Raw genomic sequence first — 15423 nt, 5'->3', positions numbered from 1 at the left:
TAACTGTGATTTTATGGCGAACTGAAACTGCTGGCTGGATATTTCTACGTTGTATGCAATGCTAGATTCAAGTTCATCACAGAATTATCGCATTATCTTTTCTATCCTAATAGAAATGAAAAGGTACAAATAACTGAACTGCATGTCAGAAAGAGAAATTACTCCAGTGAAAATCACTTAGAACTGGAATTTTGAAATTTAGAACCTTGTTGTTTTCTGCAGGGAACTTTCTCCACTGTTGTTTTATTTTCATTTAAATGGGCTTAGACTGTATTAAGATGAAGTTTTGCACATCACTAAGTGTAGTCACTCAATGTCCTGGTGTATAATCAGGTTTATAAAATTAAGGATTTCTGTTTTAGAAATAGTGGAGCTCCAGAACCGTAGGTCCCCAGTCATTGCCTTCTAATTTCAAGTGTACTTGTTTATGACTTGTTGAATGTGTTTGGCTCTACTAGCCTTCATGACGGCATTTTTGTGAAACCTCATGCTTTTGTTTTGTGAGTCTAAATAATCCAATTACTCCTAACTTGTTTTGAACAGTATATATAAATACTGTAGATAAATGCTTTTTAAAATTTATTTCTTTTTCCCCTGAGAATGCATATCTCATCTTTTCAGGAAAAAAACCCCTCATTTATTTCTTGAAAAAGATGGAGATTTTTAAAAGTTTCATCCAAATATTTCCTGCTCATTTGTGGATGAACAATGATTCTTTTCAAATTTGAAAGTAGATATGTTTTATGTAAACTGTATGCTGCAGCTCAGTATGTGAAATACATTTCCTTGTCTGAGGTGTCCATTCACTCCCCACTGAAACCTGAACCTGTTACAGATTCCCTGAAGGAAAGTCTGTCAGCTCATACAGAAAACAACATGTAACAGAGTAGTATTAACATTTCACAGCGTTGTGTTGAAACAGCTTAGTTCAGTTTGCCGTGTCTGCGATATGTTTATACAGAGTGAACTTTGGTATCCTTTGTTGTCACTGATAAATTATTCTTGGCACAGATTAATAGTATTGCCTGCATCTTGTTAACGCTTTGGTGTTGGTTGTTGGGATTTCCTTGAAGCTCATACCAAAGTAAATTGTGGAAGTTCTTGAACTATCAATTTGTAAATAGTCCTTCCTCATACAGCTGAAGTTTTGCATTGCACCTACAGCGGTACGTACACTGTGTTTAAATTTGTGGAGGGAATATCTAATAAAGAACTCGTACTGTTTACAGAATCACAGAACAGAGAAGCCAGAGTATTTGCAGATAGAAAAGGAGCAGCTAAAACTACCCACTTCTTTTTTATTTATTTTTATTACTGGCATCCGATAACCTCACTTCTTTAGCCTGTTTTCCCGTCTTAAACCGTCTTTTTCAAGAACGCTGGATAAACCTTTGTGCTAATGAAAAACAACCAGTGTCGTTCACACTGAGGTATTTTATTTTTAAGAACTGCAGGAACAAACTCACAGTAAATGAAGTTAATAAACACTGCTTGGTATTAGATGGTTGCTTGTTTGTTTGTTTTTTTAACCGAGTTCAGTGTCCATTATAATAATATGCAATGAAGAGATTGAAGAAGGCAATTGATAATATATTCCAAGTGGTTTTGCTAGCTCCATTAAACAAGCCGTTAAAGTGGAACTATTGTTTGTTGCATCGTAAAGAAAATATCTAGATTATAGGAGCATTAAAATTTCAGTCTGTTTACCACTAGCATTTATTTTTTTCGTTTGAGGTGCTTACTTGTCTGCTTGCGATGTACTAGAAGGCGACACAAGCACAGAGCATCCAGTCTAACTTCCAGCTACATGTGCAGCAGTACACCAGTTGGTGCTTAATGGGCAAAGTGCTAAGTTGTTTCCCTAACTCTTGCTGCTTAAGAAGTTCCAAATAATGTTTGCTCAGTGATGTTGTCTTCGAGTGTGTCCTAGTTAACAAAGCTTAAAAAATTTGATGGTCTTGATAGTTTATCTGCATGTCGATAGCTGAGGAAATTAAGTCCAGTTAATAGAAGTTGATAATTAAAAATGCATCAATAACTATCATTTTCTTGTATAAATACATTTCAAGTTAAACTGCGTTTAACTCCAGTTTGGTTGTGGGTTTTTTGAGTGGGAAAGGGTTGGTTTGCTTTTTTTCTTCATTTGACCTTGGGAGTGAATTTAACCAAACTGATTTGAACCTAGGAAATTCTGTATAAACGCATTAGTTGTTTTGGAATAAAGGTATGTGCTTTTTGCGTTAAAAGGCTATGTTCAGTCCTTATCTGCAAACTTCATTTGGCTCTTCAGCCTTCCCTGCCCCATGATGTTATGTCCACGTAAACAAGTCCCAAGAAGAGATTTCCTTATCGTGTAGTAGTGAGATGTAATTACTGGAGGATTGGAACAAAGATTAGCAAGGACAGTTGTGACTTTAATTTATACTGCTAGAGCTTTATGGAAAGGAAAACAATGAATGATCTCAATACTGAATAGTATTTCTGAAGAAAGCGCAAAATCCTGATTTAGTCTTTTGGGTTATTTTCCTTGTCTGCAATGCAGGCTTTTATGTTTAAAAACACAAAAGAGCACACTAAAACAACCAAACAGAAAAGGAACACCCATCCACCCCAAAAAACCCCACAGAAGAGTTGAGCGATTTTTTTGCCAATCTTGTTTAAAAAACCCAAACTCATCTTTCTCAAGAATTGTAACTTCCTATGATAGTAGCTATTTCTAGCTCTTTGTGTTAATAGTGTGCTTGCTTACTTACTAAATAAATCAAAATGAGGATCTTTCTCCAGTCATACTTTTTCTCTTTTACTCAGTAGTCCATAACAGGGTGGATCCTTAGAAACCTTTTTTTTTTTTTTTGAACTGTGGAAAGGTCTTCATGCTGAAAATGAATTTCTGAATGTGTGACCTAGTTTCGTCAGAATGGAGAGTGTTCCAGATGGACAGGTGCTATCCAGAAAAGAACTGGTTCTTGCTAAAGCATGATGTTGATAGGTCTTCAGGTTGGGGTGATGTTTGGCTGAGATAGATGGTTCATTTTACTATGCAGCAAGGAGGTACAGGTGAGGTGTTTAAAGATTCTTTCTGACCAAGCTCTATTATGGAGGCTGAACTTGATTAGTTCTCTTTGTATCTGAGTGCTACAGAAATTAGGACTGGTTATTTATTACCTTGTTTTTTGAAATAGTGATGGTCCACTTCAATGGCTTTGCAGTTTTTTAGTAAAATATTGGTGTCGTAACATTTCTTGCAAGACACGGAGGAAGAACTTGGTCCCACATGTCAGTAAATCGGTGCTACTGGGAAGTTCTAACAGTGTCTGAGTTCAGACAGAGATCTGGACCACGTTTTGATGCCCACTTCTTCCCCCCAGATTATGAGTTTATCTGGATTTAAATGTGAACCCTCTGAGCTACTGAGAGATGTCATACAGTTTACGAAGGGAGGGTGTCCCAGCTTTTCTTTATTTGTGATGACTTTTCAAAACATGAAGAAGATATTACATGAGGATGTAACTAAAGGATTTTTTTTTTTAATTATGTAAGGTGACCTCTGGTCTCACTCTACTTGGCCAGAGGTTTCTTTCATTTTATAGGTGTTTATAGCCATTTTAGGAAGCTTGGGGGACTTTATGCCAATAAGGGAGCATGGAAATCATCCCTCTTCAAGAAGGCATCATTAACTATGGAATTTTTACTTTTTTTTTCTAGCCTAAAAGAATTCCTGCCTAAAGAATATACCAAACAAAGAGGGGCTGAAAAGAGAATATTTCAGGTAATTGTGAGGCTGAAAAGCCTCCAGTAGTTTTTTGTCCTTTATAAGAAAAATATGAGATTTCACAGGTGTATACTCTGTATATACTTGAATTATATAACTGTAAGAAGATCAGGTGTGAAGAATCTGACAGCTTTTCATTCTTCAGCAGATTTACTGTCCTGATCTTTTTTCTTCAATATTGATTATTCATTGTACCTTGTTGAAGGGGAGAGAGTGAGTATTCAGTATTCTTAAGATGTTTTTCTCAGTTGCATCGAAATTTAGGATGTGCATTTGTAGTGCAATAGAAGCACATCTAGGAAAAGCAGTTTTCATTACATACCTTCATTAGTCAAGCATGAGCTTCAAATAATACGGAGTTCTGCTAGCTAATGCTCAAGTTCAGTGACATGTCTAGGCATTTCACAGGTACAAAAGACTGAAGGCATTGAGTATAAAATATACTGATACTGTTGGAAGTAATCTCAGAATTTGAGTACTGTAGATTCAGCTCTGTGCCTACTGAAATACAACTTTGGCAATACAATATAAGTTGAATAATTCTGAGGCCAACAGCTCGACTGGTTTCTGGAAGGACATACCAGTAATCGGTGATTTCAACTTGGGAGACAAGTTGAAGAGCAGGAACAGGTCACGTACTTTCCTGTGTCTGTTACAACCCTGTTCTAGGAATTCTGTAGCTCAGCAGGTCTGCTCCACCTGGAGCTTGTAGTACTTGCTCATAGCTGAGTATGTATAACGCTTCTCTGTGTACCTTTAGCTACTAGCGGTGATATTGCAGTTTAAGCAAGAAAAGATCCATTCATTTTTGAGTGTCACTCATATTATTAATAGCATGTAGTTTCTGCCCGCATCAATTATGATCTATGAGCAGTCTGAATCACGACGTACTTCAGCACGTGGACAAGAAGCTCATTGGTGAAGGCACTGGTGCTGGGCAAAGATAAAACAGCAAGGCAGAAAATCAACTGTTTCCTATGTGATATAATGCTTGTTTGGCGGGTGATTTTTGGCAAATACTCCATCTACAGCTTCCATATTTGGGCTACTTGCCCTGTCAGGATCCTGGTTGTGTTCTCAGTGGTAAATTCGATAGATATCATGTCAGGCCATGTCCTCGGCATGCAAAGAGTTTTTGCAGTTGTTCCTCCCAGTGCCTCTTCATGAAAAATTGTCGAGATGGTAACTTAAACTGGAATAGAAAATTGTTTTCTGTGTTCTTGTTCTTGGTGCTCCCCCTGCTGCCATCAGTCAGCATCGAAGAGGAGTCAGCCAGCAGTTCAGAAGAATGTGAGAGGGAGATGGGATACCATAGGGAATCCCACAGACACTTTGTAAATAGCAGGACCTTGGGCAAGGATTTTCAGCAGAACTCTCTGGTATAGGAGAGCAGATGCTGAGATTAATTTTAAGTACCTAATATTGGCAGTTGTCATAACTTACAGGCAATAAAGTTTACTAATGAGTAAATTGTTCAAGTAATAAAAAGACATTGAGTTAAGGTACACCTAAATGAGTATGTCAGGATGAACTATTTAGAAAAGTCATTGCTTCTTCTCCACCTGTAGAATTTGTTTGATGTGATGGAAAAAATGTGGGTAACAATGCAACTGGTGAAAAAAAGCCCATTGGAGGTACCCCCAAGAGATGAGAAAGTGTCAACCACAAGGTGTGAAGCTCCCACAAATCAGAAGCTTAAGGCACAAAGCAGGAATAGATAGTCTGTTCCTGAAAAAAAAAAAGGGTGCTGGGACTTTTAAATGACTTTTAAAAAGTCAAGTAAAGAGGTGTTCAAGTATGAAACCTAGTGGTGTTCAGATAGCAGCAGTACCTGGAATCTTAAACTGTTTCGGAAGTGGTTGAAATGTGCTTGACCTGAGGCACAGATAGATGAAGGCCAAACAGGAGTGTTCCATCTGCACAGGTTTTGTTCTCCACAGTGAGGAATTACAGGATACAGTCTTGCTAACACTTCTAGTCAGTATTACTTCAAATATTCTAATTGTAGCTGTTATTAACTAAACATCCTTAAATAGATAAAAGTTATAGCTCTTCTTGTTTGTTTCTTTTCAGAAAGCATTGTTTCTGTCTAAGTGATACTGAACTCTAATTACAGGAGCACAAAAACTGTGGTGAGATGACTGAAATAGAAGCCAAAGTGAAGTATGTGAAGCTAGCCCGCTCCCTGCGGACCTACGGAGTGTCGTTTTTTCTTGTTAAGGTAATGTAGATCCTACTGTGACCAGATTGTATGGCTGGTTATGCATTAGCTCAGATTGGGCACTAAACAAAGCTCAGAGGTGTTCTTTCAGCCTTCTGTCTGAAAGCAGCATTTGGCAAAAAGCATAAACTATTATGTGGGACAGAATTATAATTTCAGTTTAGTTTCTTGTCATACTCATTCCAGAAAGCAAGTTGAGTCTGTCATGGTTCAATTTCTCCTTTTTTCTTTTCATTACCAACACAGTACTGCCTTCAGAAAAATATTCATAAAGAACTCATGAATTCTTCCTGTTTAGAAGTTTAATGATTAATGAACTGGATGCAGAAAACCTGCATCTGAAGGACAACATCAGCTGCATGATTAATTTCTCTTAATCTATACAGTAAAACAGGTCACGGTCTTGAAGAAGATTGAGTGTCTTTTGAACTGCATAGCAAAGACTTAGTAGAGACCAGAGCTTCTTTAAGGCATTGTCACCAAAAAAACGGAGCCTGGGGTTCTAAATTGTCCGTGTCTGCATGCCGATTTCTCCCCTTTGTTCAGTACGTTCCGTTGTGCTTTTCCTTTCTCCTATGGCAAGCTCCGTTTGAACGAAGAACAATCTTTCACACCTTGTTATAGGAAAAAATGAAAGGCAAAAACAAGCTGGTTCCTCGTTTGCTGGGTGTCACCAAAGACTCAGTGATGCGTGTGGACGAGAAGACCAAGGAGGTGTTGCAGGAATGGCCACTGACAACTGTGAAACGCTGGGCGGCCTCACCTAAAAGCTTTACCCTGGTAATGTTTTGGTATATATTCAGAGGAAGAGGGGTCTGTGGGGCAAAGAGAAAGGGAGATGGACTTCAGACAGTTTCTGTAACGTAGCTTGTTCTATCTGTAATTTTCTAGCATTAGAGACATTTAGTCTTAAACTAATGAATGGTCTATATTGGTGTCTAGGGTCAATCCATATTTTGGTGTTTCTAGATGGACTAGTTCTCCAAAAGTACTGTTTAAATCTTTTCAAGAAATGCTTTTTTTTAAATCTGTCCGGTGCCTAACCGCTAAAAAGGTTCACACCTGCTTAATCCCTGATGGTGCTTGCCATTCATAAAGCACTTTGTGACTTGCAGTATATGAACATGAACAAAGCTAGATAATGACAGATTTAAAAAACTTCCATGAATGTGGTGTTCTATTAATTATTTAGTCCGTAAGAGACCTCTGCAAGAAGAATGGGAGAAGGTTGTTTAAAGCAGCAGAGCAAGAGGCAGTGGCTAGAAAATTCACTTTAATCACGTGCATTTAATTTCCACTTGCATGGAAATTCTGAAGATTTCTCAGTCTTTTAGTGACTGCATCTCATAAAGTCAAACTGAGGATCTCTTGGTCCTCTGGCATTTCAATTTATGAAACATTTGTGATTAAGCTGCAGTAAAAAGCATCCTTCCCTTCTTCTCTCTCACCTCCCATATATAGACCAGTTTAGAGTTTTGGAGCAGTTTTGTTTACTGTTGAATGTAAGAAAATGCCTGTACAAACAATTTTAAAATTTGAATTCTATTCCTCATGTTTGGTAGTGTTTTGCCATTTATTTGTGTTTCATTTTCAGAGAGGTTTGGGTTTTTTTCCTCTTTTTCCCTCAGGATTTTGGTGAATATCAGGAAAGCTATTACTCAGTACAGACCACCGAAGGAGAACAGATATCTCAACTGATTGCGGGTTACATTGATATCATCCTAAAGAAGGTACGATATTAAAATGATGTGTAGTAACAGTCACTGTGCAGCAGTGCAGAAACTCAAATGCGTACAATCTGCAATCCTCTTTCTCTCATGAAGTCAGTGTTGCATCTTATGTTTTGGTGTTTTTATTTACCTATAAGAAATATAAGCTCTGTTTAACTTAAGCGAGTGCCTTTGGGAAGCATCAAGGCTGTTAACTATAGCAGTAGTATGGGTCAGGCTTGGTACAGTGCCCTTGGGCTTATTTTTTTTTCATAACTTCTTACTTTATTAAGATTCAACCAAACTACATCATTATTTGCTGTAACAGATTTTAATAGTAAAGAAATGACCAAGCTAAGCAGCTCGAGCAAATATATTGCCTTTCTTCATGTGAACAGTGTAGGATGCAACATCAAGTGCTATGAAATCAGACTGGAAAGAATTGCCAGAATTCATCACAGTACATGCCTTTTTCTCTGAGGCTGTCAGTCTCGGATTTAGTAAATGTTAAATAAACTGCAGATTTCTATAGATGGTTTAAAACTTGATTGTAACTCTTAAGCTTCAAAAGTAGCTTCTCTAATGCCAAAAGAAGGCAGCCTTTCTCTCTTGATAGAATACAGATGTGCATATTTCCACTCCTTTCCAGTCCTTTGATTTCCTTTTTACAATCTGCTGACATAGGCAGTTTTAAAATGGATTGAATTAGGAGCAGGTTAAGTAATAAACACCCATGATGCTTCATAATGCGTATGAGAAACACACGGTTTCCAATTGTCGAGCCCTAGTTGTCTCTGTGATGCATCCCTCAAAGCATGGTCTATCATTCTCAGTTGTATAATGTTAATTCTTGGTGTGTTTTGGACTGTTTCAACTTATTTGCTCTAGGGTGTATTGGTGGCACATTTTTTTCTGCTAAAGTATTATGGTGTAATACTTCCCACTCTCACTCCTCAACCCCTCTTGTCCTGCAGTTTTGGTTACAGATCATTCATAAATTGACAAGGATCCCTGAACTTGAGTAACTTTCACCATATTTTAATCTAGATATATTTTTTTACCTCAAATTAATATGGGAGCAAGGCACAATCTTGACTAGAGTTAGACAGTTTCAGTTCATGCATACTGTACGGTAGTAAGGACTTTGAGAAAGGTGTCCAGAGTGTATGGATGTGCATGAGAAATTCCCACTGAATGTACCCAAGATCATAGTGGATGTTTCTCTCTTTATATGCATACATATATTCAGATTACAAATCAGGTAACAAGGTGGAAAGTAGACAGTATCTTTGCACCAGGTCACAAGTAGAGATGGACTGTTTTTACAAGGCACTACTTTGATGACTTATGGTAGTTTCCTGTTGTTTTAAGACTTACTCCCCTTCTGTATATTCACTGTTACAAAATCTGCTTCAGAAAGTCGTGCAGACTGCCCAAAAGTTTGAATTAATGATGGTAAAATAACTTGGATAAACTATAGAATTTAACATCTCTACTTTGAATTTGTATTTCCTAGTGATAGGTGGCACCACATAGTAACACTTCAGGGTGCTAAACGTAACTTGTAGCTGAGTTCGAGTTACCTGACTCGATCTGATGTTCTTGAGTTAGAAGAGAATGGGAAGGGGAATGATACCTATCCCATCTGTGCTGGTAGTTGCTCCTGTTGCATATCACTCAGTCAGAACATTTTTTTCTGTAAGAAAAAAGACAGCAATTCAGCATTTTCTTTGACTTTTATTAAAAAAGGCACCAATAAGCTTTTTTCCATTATGCACTTAATCTGCCAGGGTTTAGAACCTGCTCTGTTAAATGCTGAAGGACATGTTTTCTGAGGTGGAGGTTGTATTGTCACACACTGCCAAAACACACTGTGTCCAGCAGACAAGACTGCAAATTGTTTGACTAGGTTTCTGAGAAATGACAAGGAGATGGTGGAGAGAAAGCAAAAAGCAACACACATTGTTTAACTTTGGCTTTTTTTTTTCCTCCTCTCCCAGAAACAAAGTAAAGATAGATTTGGGCTTGAAGGTGATGAGGAATCAACCATGTTGGAAGAGTCTGTTTCACCTAAGAAGTGAGTATATGTCACTTTAAGAGTGACACCTTTTAGCTGTGGTGGCCTTTTTCTAGATGAAATCCTCTAGTTGTTACTGTTAAAGAATTATTTTCTACAAAGTATTTCAATAGAAGGAGGTACTATCCCTAGGCAATTCACCAGGCTCCTAACTTCATTCAAGGATTGGAGAGCAGTTATTTGTCACAAAATTATTGGTTAAGGCACCCAGCCTTAACCAGTGGTGCCAGGTTGTGGTAACATGACCCTTGAACAAGGAGCTCAGGCTCTAGTTCAGTAAAATGTTGGGGAGATAGAATAGGGAGCAATTATGTAGAGCTGAAATGGTTACATTAGATTTTTATCTTCATGCAAACACCTAGGATTTAGAAGGTTTTAATTGCTCATGTGTGCTAGATCCATGGTTACCGGTGTATTTGACTCCTGCCAGTTTAATCGGACACTGTGTCATGAACAGAGCTGGTGTATTGCACCAAACCACTTTAGACAAGCCAAGCAGATGAGTGGGGTGGGTAACAGTAAGGTTTTAGTACCAGTAGATCAGACTGTGGTTTCAGTATGAGAGCCAATGAACATAGCAAAAAGAAAAACTGTGGAGCTGGCCATGCTCTGGAAAAGAAATATTGGACCTTCCCTTGCAGTAAAGGAATAAAAGTAGGTTTGTGATATTATAATGAGCCTCTCAAGCCTTCTCGTGAAACTCTGAGGATGGCAGTATCAACAGTGTGTATGTGAAAAGTCTATTTGATTTATTTATTGTTAAGCGTATGGTTTATATGAGGGAGAACTGTTAGATATTTAACATGGTCTTACATGAAATTTCAGCTTTTGATGGATCACACATGCTCAGAAGTGCTTGCTTTTGGCACTGCCCTCTCCACATCCCTTCCAGAATATACTGTTAGCTAAGTGCTGTGCAGAGAAGCCCAAAACTTCTAATAGATGAATACAAGATTCTTCACATCTGAAATTCTTTTTTCCCCCAGCAGATTGTTGTTGTTAAAGCCAGAATTTCTGTCAACGCATGTAGCTGTTAAAGCTTGAACCATATTTAAATATGGACAGTATATCTGGCAAAGAAGTTCATGACCACGGATGGCAATAACTTTTATTACTCTTGAGAGTATCCTGCCTCCCAGCCCATTACCTGAGAGGCTGCCAGATTATTAGCACGTACTGTCTGTGCATGTGTGTATAAAGTTGTGCGCTTTGCCTTCTTTCCTTGGTGTCTGCTGATTAGTGCTATTACTGTTTGATCTGCCAAAAGCCCCAGATTATTTGTGTCTAATGTGTTAGAAAATTGCTAGAAAGAAATAACATACATCAGAGCTTAATTGATTTGCAGGAGCTTAACTATTTTACGCTTTTTTTTTTTTCTTCAGATCCACCATCTTGCAGCAGCAGTTCAACCGAACGGGGAAGGTGGAGCATGGCTCTGTGGCACTACCGGCTGTCATGCGCTCAGGTTCCAGTGGCCCGGAGACTTTTAACATTGGCATCATGCCTTCTCCCCAGCAACAAGTCACAGTTGGTCAGATGCACAGAGGACACATGCCCCCGCTTGTGAGAAACTTCCTTGTTTTGTATTTCAAATACAAAAAATGAATTGTAAACTTTACTGTGTTGCAAGTAGTCAGAAACAGCATGTTCTGCATAGTACTAAGAGCACGAGGAGAATATCGAGTGAGACTTGCTGATTGTCCCACTGAACATAAGTTTTGAGCATCCCTGAAATATTTACGGTATTACATTTTGTCTTCCTCTATTTTCTTTAAAGCCAACTCTTCCAGTCTTCTCTTTACTTCTAAGTAGTTAAATTAGTATTCATGGGTTAGAAAAAGATGTTTAAAGACTGACACAAGTAAGAAATGTTAAGAAATAGGCTTACATTTAGCTTATCACTGGCCCACCAATTTAGATTATTTTTTTTCTGCATGGCTTAAAGCTGATGCTGAGATTTCTTGTTTAAATTAAAAGACTCTCAAAAGCCCTCAGCAGGCTATAGATAATACAATCAGTGCTTAAGATCGTGACATACCGTTACAAGTGTAGTAGGGTGTCTTTGGCTGATTGCCAAGTGCTCACCCAGCTCTTTAACTCCTGCTCCTCAACCAGATGGTGGGCAGGGGGAAAAAAGATTAAAAAGCTTTATCTCAACATGGGTCAAGATGAAGATAGGGAAATCACCAGTTAACTTCTTGGCCAAAACAGATTCAACTTGGAGAGAATTAATTTAGTTTATTGTCAGTTTAAATAGAGTTGGATGGTGGGAAACAAGCAAAAACTAAACCACCTTCCCACCACCCGCTTTTTTTTTCACCCAGACTCAACTTCGCTCCTTCATTTCTGACTGTTCTGCCCCCTGCTCTCAAGTGGTCAGTTTGTAACAGCCCCTCTCTGCTGGTCCTTCCTCTTCAGCTCCAGTGCATGTCTTTGCTGTGGGCTGCAGTCCTTCAGGATAAGCTGGCCCCAGTGTGGGTCCCCTGTCAGCTGCAGTGACTGCTGGGAGCCTGCTCCAGCCAAGAGCTCCCCGTAGGCTGTAGTTTCTTTCAGGGAAGTGCCCTCCTGCTGCAGAGTGGGGTGCTCTGCGTGCTGTGTGCTGAACACCTGCTCTGGCAGGGCTGTCTCCACAGGCTGCAGGGAAAATTCCTCATTCACTGGGGTCTGTCATGCAGGCTGCTGGGGAATCTCTGCTCTGCTGCCTGGAGCTCCTCCTTCTGACACCAGGGTTTGCAGTATTGGTTTTTAAACTTTTTTTCCCTCTCACTGCCACTTGATGTTTGCTTTTCCTTACCAGTGTTTACCCAGACGTGCCACCAGTTTGGCTGCTGGTCTCAGCTGTGTCCTGCTGTGGGGCTGCTGGAGCTCTCCGGACCCAGCTGTGCCCGGCACAGAGCAACTCCTGACCTCTTCTCCCAGGGCCACCCCTGCAGCCAAAACCTTATCACAGACACCCAATACAGAGAGCCTCCTGCTCTGGCAAACCCCTTCAGTTCTGCATATGGATGGCGATTTAGTTTTAGAATCATCCTCGATTACATTGGTAGGCTGTTTCAGGAAATCAATAATGATATCTTAGAAGCAAATTCAGTTTTCACATTGATATTCCTAGAATGCAAGTTGGTAAGCCAGCTTGGTGGGTTTTTTGTGTGTCTTGTTAGGCATTGTTTGATCTGAGCAAATTCAGAGTTTTATAAATGCCTGCAAATACGGAGAAGTATCAAATGACACAGGCAGCACCAAGACTGTCTGGAGAGGAGGGTTACAGAGCTTTGCTTTCAGCATTACGCCAGGGGAGAGCTAGCTATATGAAATGGCCTGGTGTGATTCTTGGATTGTTGTCACTTGCCGTCTCTTCGTGTTCGTGTAACATGTGCTTGAAGAGTTGTTTGGAACGTAGCACACAGATATTTCCTTGTTCTGCATTTCAGACCTCAGCTCAGCAGGCCTTGATGGGGACTATTAATACTGCAGGCACAGGCTGACCTCAGCGAAGTTGATAACCTACCACCTCTAGGGCAGGACATGGTGAGTTTTTCTAATCCCTCGTAGAAGTACATCTTAATGCTTTGGGGTCTTTACAGATCTGTTTAGTCATTGTCCCTGGGTGTAAAGTGATGCCACTGAAGCTTTTAAAATGAGGTGAAAATTTTGGTACTCTCTTTAAGGAGTTCATGGAGTTTTCCACCTCACTCCCATCCATCTTCTGAGATTAGATGTAGCAGGCTTTCTTGCGTAACAGTGTCTGAATCCTATTTTTTTCATTTGCATATGTACAATTAAATGCAGACTATGGGCAATATTTATGGTGGGAGTGGCTGCCTCCCAGACACTTGAAATATAAGAAAAAAATACGATCCTATCATTATGGTGGTTGTCCTGTTTCACTTTTAAAGGTTCATGAAGGAGTAAGAGGTTTATGTAGAATCTCCTCTTACAGAACCTTACTGCAATCCTTAATTTTTCTTTCTGTTATTGCTCTTCAGGCATCAAGAGTATGGGTTCAGAACAAGGTTGATGAATCAAAACATGAAATACACTCTCAGGTTGATGCTATCACTGCAGGAACTGCATCTGTTGTTAACCTTACAGCAGGTAAATTTCAAAGGGAAGGATTTGCTTGCAGTCTCCTAGTTATTTATCAGCCTAATTTATACAAAAGGGACTGAGTATGAGGTAGCTGGAGAGAAAATATCTTCAAATTGCGTTGTTGTTCAGAGCAAACTCTGTCCCAACCCAATTGTTTTATTTTCAGTCCATCTCTTACGCTGAATATGTGACTGTTGGTAAAGATAAAATGTAGCTTGCTTATTCACAGTAGAGAGTATCTGCAAAGTTACTGTAAAAAAGCATTACTGGTAGTTGTTAGAGAGCAATTGTGTTTAATGACTGTGTTTTTCTCAGCAAATTACAAGTTGAAGGAGCTGTGAGTAGCTTAAAAGGGTCAATACAGTATTACCTTGGTTTCTTTCAATGTTGAAAGATAGCTGAAACCATAGACCTATCAGCAAATTGTACTGAATGATGAGAAATTGTATTTAGAAGATAGATTCTTGTAGAAAAAGCAATGGGGGAATTGGAGAAATTGTAGCAGTCTTTAAATTATTATTTTTTTAAGTGACAATGAAATTAGTTAGTAGGAGTTGCTAGGCTGTCTTGAAATGTCTCTCTTGTCTCAGCAGAGTGTATGCAGCTTGTGGTAGCTGCCTCTTTCCTTTTGGCCACTAAAACATTCTGATCATGAAAAAACATTTGCTCTACAGGTGACCCAGTTGACACTGATTACACTGCTGTGGGATGTGCAATTACAACCATCTCTTCCAACCTCACCGAGATGTCCAAAGGTGTGAAACTGCTTGCTGCTCTCATGGATGATGAAGTAGGAAGTGGAGAAGACCTTCTGAAAGCTGCTCGAACATTGGCCAGTGCTGTCTCTGACTTGCTGAAGGCTGTGCAACCTACTTCAGGAGAGGTGAGGAGATGGAAACTTCTCAGGTTCCCATTTTGAAGTGCATGGCTTTGGCTTTTTTGAGACACGTTAGCTTCTAAGCCTCACCTGTTCAGTGCCAAGAGGTTGATTTGTGCATTAAATACTTAATTTATCCAAGTACTGTATTCCCTTTCAGAAACAAATTGGAAACACTATTATGACTCAGTTTAATAGGGAATGGAGCGATATTCATTCATAATTTTTTCTTTTTACTATCTTTGTCTACTTTGGCATATAAAATGAGTAGTTAATCCCTCTGTTGCAGTTTTGTGGAAATGAGAGTAGTACTGACCAGGATGGAATATCTTCATTGGTTTGTGGTGAGTTGAGTCTGCAGCCAGTTTGCTTTAGATCAGGTGTTTACGTTTCAAAGAATGTGAAATCTCCTGATGCTTCAGATCAGCTGGCATATTGACTGTCTGTTCTTAATTATCCTTTGAGTTATTACAACAGTGTCTGTTCAAGTTCTCCAGAATTCTTTACATGTTTTCTGGGAGCACTTCAGAAGAAACCCCTAGAATCATAGTACTGTAGAACATTTCGGCTGGAAGAGACCTTCAAGACTGAAACCAACCTTTGTCCTAGCCCTATCAACACGACTAAATCATGTCCCTCAGCACATGTGCCTGTCTCTTAAACACCTCCAGGCATGGC

The 15423-nt window shown here is 39.2% G+C and overlaps 1 protein-coding gene across 1 annotated transcript in view; it reads left to right on the top strand.

Moving 5' to 3' along the window:
• Positions 1–15423, top strand: part of LOC104274285 (talin-2-like) — a gene marked incomplete at its 3' end in the record, with an annotated part of 54985 nt that overhangs the window by 9488 nt on the left and 30074 nt on the right. Inside the window, 11 exon segments of the mRNA XM_009869878.1 lie at positions 3706–3769; positions 5889–5993; positions 6618–6773; positions 7622–7723; positions 9703–9779; positions 9896–9898; positions 11162–11342; positions 13211–13248; positions 13250–13307; positions 13766–13874; positions 14543–14751. Coding sequence (XP_009868180.1) covers positions 3706–3769; positions 5889–5993; positions 6618–6773; positions 7622–7723; positions 9703–9779; positions 9896–9898; positions 11162–11342; positions 13211–13248; positions 13250–13307; positions 13766–13874; positions 14543–14751 — 1102 coding nt within the window.

The sequence above is a fragment of the Apaloderma vittatum genome, unplaced genomic scaffold, assembly GCF_000703405.1.
Source record: "Apaloderma vittatum isolate BGI_N311 unplaced genomic scaffold, ASM70340v1 scaffold1695, whole genome shotgun sequence".
Classification (NCBI taxonomy): Eukaryota; Metazoa; Chordata; class Aves; order Trogoniformes; family Trogonidae; genus Apaloderma; species Apaloderma vittatum.
The sequence above is the reverse complement of the archived record's forward strand: the minus strand, read 5'-3'. Positions and strand labels throughout refer to the sequence as shown.